An 8205-nucleotide genomic window follows, 5' to 3' on the forward strand; every position below is an offset into this window, starting at 1 on the left:
TGTTTGTTCTTTAATTCTTCTAGGTCTTTGTTAAACATTTCTTGCATCTTCTCGATCTTTGCCTCAATTCTTTTTCTGAGGTCCTGGATCATCTTCACTATCATTATTCTGAATTCTTTTTCTGGAAGGTTGCCTATCTCCACTTCATTTAGTTGTTTTTCTGGGGTTTTTCTTGTTCCTTCATCTGTTACATAGCCTTCTGCCTTTTCTTCTTGTCTCTCTTTCTATGAATGTGGTTGCTGTTCCACAGGCTGCAGGATTGTAGTTCTTCCTGCTTCTGCTGTCTGCTCTCTGGTGGATGAGGCTATCTAACAGGTTTGTGTAAGTTTCCTGATGGGAGGGATTGGTGGTGGGTAGAGCTGAATGTTGCTCTGGTTGGCAGAGCTCAGTAAAAGCTTAATCTGCTTGACTGATGATGGGTGGGGCTTGGGTTCCCTCCCTGTTGGTTGTTTGCCTGAGGCAACCCAACACTGGAGCCTACCTGGGCTCTTTGGTGGGGCTAATGGCAGACTCTTGGAGGGCCCACGCCAAGGAGTACTTCCCAGAACTTCTGCTGCCAGTGTCCTTGTCCTCATGGTGAGACACAGCCACCCCCCGCCTCTGCAGGAGACACTCCAACGCTAGCAGGTAGGTCTGGTTCAGTCTCCCCTGTGGTTACTTCTCCTTCCCCTGGGTCCCGATGCACACACTACTTTGTGTGTGCCCTCCAAGAGTGGAGTCTCTGTTTCCCCCTGTCCTGTCGAAGTCCTGCAATCAAATCCCACTAGGCTTGAAAGTCTGATTCTCTAGGAATTCCTCCTGTTGCCAGACTCCCAGGTTGGGAATCCTGATGTCGGTCTCACAACCTTCACTCCAGTGGGTGGACTTCTGTGGTATAAGTGTTCTCCAGTCTGAGTCACCCACCCAGCAGTTATGGGATTTGATTTTACTGTGATTGCACCCCTCCTACCGTCTCATTGTGGCTTCTCCTTTGTCTTTGGATGTGGGATATTTTTTTTGGTGAGTTCCAGTGTCTTCCTGTCGATGATCGTCCAGCAGCTAGTTGTGATTCTGGTGTTCTCGCAAGAGGGAGTGAGAGCACGTCCTTCTACTCCGCCATCTTGGTTCTGTCTCCATACTTATATGATTTTAACAGATATAATTAAAGCTCTGAGTCAGGGCATTTATGTAACATAACCATTAAAATCATGGAAGATACAATTTGCTGAAAATAAGTTATTTGGCCATTAAAGGGTTAGTTATTAAGGTATCTAAGTCGGGATGAAGAAAGTAGAAAATATAATGGAGAATTATGTAAAACCAGAACCAAAGAGTGATTAAATAATCACTAAAGTAGCCAAAACTTGAAATCCATTGATTTTACATTTAGCAGCAGATAAAGGAAGCAAGCCTTTCTGCAGTCCTGGCTTGGATAGGCACATGATGATTATCCTGGTAATCGGTTCCCTGGCTTACAAATTCTGCACAGGTGACTTGCTTTATACATTGCATTTCTATTTAATCAGACATGCCTACCTTTGTTTCATTTTCTGTGAAATAGGAAATCAAGGAGAAACTGGATTCCAGTCACAAGCGAGATATAGAGGGCATGGGAGTCCCAGAAATCAAGTACGGAGACTCTGTCTGCTTTGTCCAACATATAGCCAGTGGTCTCTGGGTGACCTACAAAGCACAAGATGCCAAGACATCCCGCCTGGGACCTCTGAAAAGAAAGGTGAGGGGTTAGAAAGGCAGGAAGCAACTAGGCAAGGGAAGTGATTGTGAGAATCAGGTGAACATGATGTATGTTTACTTCTTATTATTCTTACTCTTCTGAAGAGTTATTTCTGTGACAGATTGTGTAGCCTAATGTGGTTACTCTGACCTCATATTCAGTGGAGAAAAAAAAGAGCTGCCTAGATGACAAATCTGTGAGGAGAGGGTAGAATATGTTCCATGTGCTCTAAAACCTGAACTAAATGACTTTTGGTGGTATGCTGTTTTGGGAGTGTCCACATCATTGCGCCTTTCATTTAAGTGGATAATTGAGTTATTATGCAGTTTTCATAATATGCAGACTAAATAGAATCTCTACAAAGAAAAACGCAGATTGCATGATAACAAGCGCACAGGAACCAACGTGCAGAAAGATGAGATACCGTGGAATGATACTGTATTCACAGAGAATGAATGCAGATCTGAGTGGTCTGTCACAGCCTGCTACAGTGGGAAATCTGGATTGGGTACATAAAACATCTTTTTTCCAGGAAGTCAATTGCCATAATAGGGTTTCTTTTGATAGGAACCAGAAAATAGATGCTCCAGGCATGATACTTTTTTTTTTTTGAAAACCCTTAATAAAACATGGGTTTGGGTAGTCAAGGAGTCCCATAATAAGGTTCTAGGAAGCACTGTACACTATGTTTTGTATATGTCAGCCTAATGGGAGGTGATGAAAAGTTTCCCAGAATGCTGGTTATTGTAAGAAAGGAGGTTGGGAGGAAACCATAAGGTAATAAATAGCTTATTTTGTATAAAGTGAAACATACCAGGAAAATATCGAGAAAGGGAAAATAAAATTACAAAGAGGAGATAGAAAATAGAATAAGTAAGAGGCCACAAAGACTAGCTTGTATGAACCCAGCCCTTCCTCTGCCAACAATTATAAAGGCTGGATTAAACACAGAAAGAAACCATTTGAAGGCTTCCACAAGCAAGGCACCCAGGACATGGGTGCTAAAGATCCCAAATAGAATGTAAGTGCACTGAGGTGAGTTCCTCCTTTATCACCACTTTCCCCTCAGCATTTTGGGGAGTTGCAGCACAAGGAGTGGGGTCTTCTGTTAGTTTCACTGGGCTGGAGAGACATATGTGTGATAAGGTCAGCCGAGTTTTCTGGGACTTGAGGGGCCACATTCCCCAGTGGAGGAAACTATAGAAACATGAACCTGAAATTCTATTTGCAGTTTCCCTTAGCATCTTAATCTGACTGTGGTTAGAGTATGAAGCTAAGATAGCAAACAGAAAGCGCCAGCTATGTTGGAGAAGAGCAGAGCAGAGATGTGGACAGTATGACAGTACTAGGAGACAGAGGTGGGGAATCGAAGTCCCTCAAGCTGGAATGGCCCCTGAAAATACAGTAGGTTTTCAACTGAATCCCCAAAAGGGCTCTAACCCAGGAGTAAGGGCTACACCCTGGAAATAAGGGCAAATTGAAAATTGATGCCAAAGGCCCATCATCTACCCTAACAGCCAATGAGAAGAAAATTAAATCCTCTAAAGAGTACGATAATATCATCTGGAGTTTCCACAATTTTTCATACCTACTAAGATAAGAATGACATTTAAGAAAGTAGAATTTGTGGATCTTGGCTGTAATTCTGTGTGGGTGGGGACACAGTTGAAGGACCCTGTCAACTAGGAGAGATCCCAGTTTACGGTGAATAGCGCCTACCCCTGACTTTTTCTTCTGGCCATAGTCCAGAGGTCCATTTAATTGCTGAATGTGCATGTGAATTTGGGAGATGCTTCCAGAAACTGTCTCTAAATGGTGCCATAATGCTCAGCCCTTGATGGGGCTGCGCAGCTCCATTTCACGAGGAGCCAGTTAAGTTCCCCTCTATAAATACAAAGAATGTCCAATTTGTGTTAAGCATTTTATGAAACAAAATGGGAACTTAGAAAAAACCAATGGGAAACAGACTCAGTGAGAACCCTGACGAATGATACTTCACCTTAAAGGAAGTACCTTCTTTCCATCTTGGGCTTCTGCTCTCTGCTCTTGGGTTATGGAATTCCTCCGAGAGAAAAAGGACCTTAGGACCTGAGCTGCAGGGATCAATAGGATACATAATAACAACATTCTAACAGCTGCATTTCCCCCATTTCTCATTATCTTCTTGTTTGGTTGGCTGGTTTGAATGTGTTATCTGAACAAGCAAAACCTAAGGTCTTTAGGGACTGACCCAAAAGCTGGGACTGAGGCCAGAGTAAACCTAGTGAGATGTATTGGCAAATCTAAATGCAACATTGGTAAGCAGTTGCTGGGAAGTTCGGACAAAGTAACGTTTTGAAAGAGTTGGTGAATCCAATAGTAAGGGCATCCTTTGCTAATGCTTAAGCTACAGTATATAGATGGCATGCAAGGTCTTTATTCGAAAATGAACATAAACTTGTACAAGCCAGCATTCTACTTCCTGTGTGAATTCATTAAATCAGGATATGCTTTCAGAAGAATATAAAATAAGGAAGAGATTTTCACATGGAAAGGAAACTAAGTTGTTTCTTTGTGCTAAAAATGAGATACCAAAAATCCTTATTCTAAGGATATTTTTGGAGCCACATATTTAATTGTCATAGAGACTGACTGACCCCCCATACCCCTTCCCCAGGACCTACAAATGGCCTCCTCTCACTTACTCACCATCCAGAGGAAACCATGCCAGGAACTTGAATCAGGATTTGACCCTGGCTTGAACCAGAGTCAAACCATCCCAGTTAACAACAGTATATATTTGGCCCTTCTAGAGAAAAAAACAGCTGACCTCCATGCCAAAAGATGCCAGCCCCACCCAAAAATTCTATCATGATGTCACTGGTGAGCAGTAAGTATACTAGCTTCCAGACAACCGATCTGAGATCAGTAATATATTTCCCCTTATAACAAATATGCATCGAGTACCTTTTATATTCTAGGAAACATGCTAAATGACTTACATGTAAATCATCTAATCCACTAAATAACCCTCTAAGTCCACCTGCAGATGGTGAAGTCAAAGCAGAGATTTGCCCAAGGTCACACAGCTGGGTTGTGGCCTAGAACTCAGGTCAGCTGATACCCAAGCCCAGGCTTTCAAACCCCCTCTCTAGCCTCCATGAGAAGCAAACTACCATCTCGAGCTGCTTCCCCAGTTCTACAGTCAGCTAACTCAGTGTAGCTGTCATGCAGGAGAGAAAGCCATGCCTGATCCCAGTAGAGGGTTTTAGAGGGTTTTATTTTAACTTGTCTTTCTTCTTCCTTGGTTTTTCTCTGGAGGAAAAGGCTCTGAACAAAGTGATTTTTCTCATCTCCAAGGATAAGGTTTTGTGTTTATTTTAAGAGAAAAATCTATCATAAAATATGTTTTCATCCTTTCAAATTGGCCATCTAGGCCCAAGGAATTTATTGTAACTCACATCACAGTGGCACATAAAGTTTCATTTTCATCAAAGCACCATGTCTCAGGAATGAGTCATACGTCAGCAATAGGGAGGATGGGGAAAATAACTTTGTTAATGTCCCACTTTCAAAATGGGCCCCGTGGGGGAACTTGGCTGGGGAGAAGGAGTAAAAGGGATGAGGGAAATAGTGCCAGAAACGTTGACTCTCCAGCTGTGTAACCTGGAACTGGTGTCCTTGGCTCTGGGGTAGGTCATACTCCATCAGGAAGGCCACATGGATGACGGGTTAACACTGCAGAGATGCCAGCATGAGGAGTCCCAGGCTGCCCGGATCATCCGGAACACGACCGCTTTATTCAGCCAGTTTGTAAGGTAGGTGAGCTCCTTCCCTTTCTCTGCTCGTCAGTTTCTATTTTGTGGCCATCCAATCCCACCAACCACCCCCTTTTAATACTATGAATTTTCAGGAAATAAGTATGCACCAGCAAAGAGTTTTGCCAGAAAGAGCTTGGGATTGAAACTTATTTCCCAGTAGGTAAGCTCCTCCCAGCTTCACTCCTGGCCCAACAGATGCCCAAGCCGCATTAGTTATTCAGCTTGGTGTCACAAACACCCAAAGCCTTCTCATGAAAATTAAGTGGAGAGAGCTGGAGTGCTTTAAGTCCCATTTGTATTAGTGCGTGAAGAGGGGAGGAGAGAGGAGTCATGGATCCACACCCTCTGTGCTATTTAGAAAGGCTTTCTGCATCATTCAGAATTGTTGCTGTGGTTTGGTTCCAAGGAGATTTGCATGGAAGGCTTGGGTTACCCACCTATGGCTGGGACTTAAATGGGGGAAAGTAACTTAGCCGGCTTGGATCATAATTCCTCCAGCCTCAAGAGTGCTGCCCAAACAGAACTCTGTGGATTGTGTTCACCAGTCACCATAAGGAATGGTTTCTGTTGTAAACAGTGCAGTGTTGCAAGCCATCCTTCTCTCATAGGAAAATCTCTAAAGCCTAGAGGGTTTCAACTGCGTGTGTGAATTTGCATGAAACGAGAAAAAATTTTTATACCTTTATTTTCCTTCCTGTTGAATCACTGTGATCCAAGGGATGTGTGTTAGTTAGGATACAGCCTAAGCTGCCCTTGTGGTTCAGAATAAACTTTTATTTCTTTTTCAAGTAATAGTATAGGGGAGGCAAGTGGTTTGGGGAAAACGGACCATGCCGCTACTGGGGCTCAGTTTTCTTCTGTCTTGCTGCTTTGAGGTCTCCTACAGATTCTTAAAGTATGTCCCTGGACCAGCCCAGCAGCATCACCTGGGAACTTGTTAAAAATACAAATTCTTGGGTTTTACCCCCGACAGACCTACTGAATCAGACACCTAAGAGTGGTACCTCAGAAAAACTGAGTTTTAATGGGCCCTCCAGTTGATGCTGATGCTTGCTAAAGTTTACAAGCCACTGCCCTGGAGTAAAGGTCTTAACCTTGGCCAGATGTTAGATTCATCTGGGAAGCTTTTAACACCCTGATGCCCAGGTGGCATCTCCAAACAATTGCATCAGAGTCTCTGGGGTGGGAGCCAAACACCAGCTTTTTATTAGCACTCCCCAGAAAATTCTTATATTCAGCCACAGTTGAGAACCAACTGTGCTGGTATGTATGCTTCATCCATGTGATTAAAAATAGCTTACTAGGGCTTCCCTGGTGGCTCCGTGGTTGAGAATCTGCCTGCCAATGCAGTGGACATGGGTTCGAGCCCTGGTCTGGGAAGATCCCACGTGCCGCGGAGCAACTGGGCCCGTGAGCCACAATTACTGAGCCTGCACGTCTGGAGCCTGTGCTCCGCAACGAGAGGCCGCGATAGTGAGAGGCCCGCGCACCGCGATGAAGAGTGGCCCCCACTTGCCGCAACTAGAGAAAGCCCTCGCACAGAAACGAAGACCCAACACAGCCATAAATAAATAAATAAATAAATTTAAAAAAATAGCTTACTAGTACCATGTCTAAGGTCCATCCTGAAAAGATGGGAAGAGAGAGGAAGAAGAGTGCAAGCCATTTCTTTTTTAAAAAAATATAACCCAGAATTAGATCACCTAATCTTGCTTTCTGTTGGCTAACAGTAGTAACATGGCCACCTCTAGCTGAAGGAAGCCTGAGAAGTATCACCTCTGGTTGGTTGGCTGTGTACAATTCAGGGGTCCTGATACTAAATTGAAGGAAGGCAAGTAGACAGTAGGGGTATTCCTGCTACAGGATGGGACTGAGACTTGCAAGTCAATGATCTTTTGTCTGCTTTTGGCTCTGCCACTGGTTTTCTGTGAACCTTGAGCAAAATATTTCCTCCTTTTTATTCTGCATTACATCCAGACTGTTCTCCTTCTTCAAAGAAAGAGCCTAAGAACGAATGGCTTGGTATGGGCAGAAAAAATTAGCTACATGTACACATGAAGTTTTCATATAGTCTGGGCTATGACCACAACCATCACCATAGGGAGTGGATGGTTTTATTAATCTGGCCCTCAATTCTCTCAACCTCTGCCCTTATATCTTTCTTAAGTCAGGGGCCCCTACCTCACACATATACAAAAATTAATTCAAAATGCATTAAAGACCTAATTGTAAGACCTTAAACTATAAAACCTGGAGAAGAAAACATAGGCTCAAATCAGCATGACCTTGAATTAGGCAATGGTTTCTTCAATATGGTACCGAAAACAAAACCTACAGAAGAAAACGTAGATAGATTGGACTTTATCAGAATTAAAAGCTGTTTTGCTGTGAAGGGCACCATTAAGAAAGTGAAAAAACAACCCATGATATGGCAGAGAATATTTGCGAATCATAGATCTGATAATGGATTTGTATCTAGAATAAAGAACACTCACAACTCAGCATTAAGAAGACAAATGGGGCTTCCCTGGTGGCGCAGTGGTTGAGAGTCCGCCTGCCGATGCAGGGGACACGGGTTCGTGCCCCGGTCCAGGAAGATCCCACATGCCGCGGAGTGGCTGGGCCCGTGAGCCATGGCCGCTGAGCCTGCGCGTCCGGAGCCTGTGCTCCGCAACGGGAGAGGCCACAGCA

The 8205-nt window shown here is 43.8% G+C and overlaps 1 protein-coding gene across 12 annotated transcripts in view; it reads left to right on the forward strand.

The window, feature by feature from the left end:
- Window positions 1-8205, forward strand: part of RYR3 (ryanodine receptor 3) — a 570442-nt gene that overhangs the window by 296003 nt on the left and 266234 nt on the right. For all 12 annotated transcript variants that reach the window (XM_055088336.1, XM_055088341.1, XM_055088340.1 and 9 more), the window contains 2 exons: window positions 1541-1714; window positions 5390-5511. In XM_055088336.1, the coding sequence (XP_054944311.1) occupies window positions 1541-1714; window positions 5390-5511 (296 nt within the window). The remainder of the gene's footprint in view (window positions 1-1540; window positions 1715-5389; window positions 5512-8205) is intronic.

The sequence above is a fragment of the Physeter macrocephalus genome, chromosome 11 (assembly GCF_002837175.3).
Source record: "Physeter macrocephalus isolate SW-GA chromosome 11, ASM283717v5, whole genome shotgun sequence".
NCBI classification, from domain to species: domain Eukaryota; kingdom Metazoa; phylum Chordata; class Mammalia; order Artiodactyla; family Physeteridae; genus Physeter; species Physeter macrocephalus.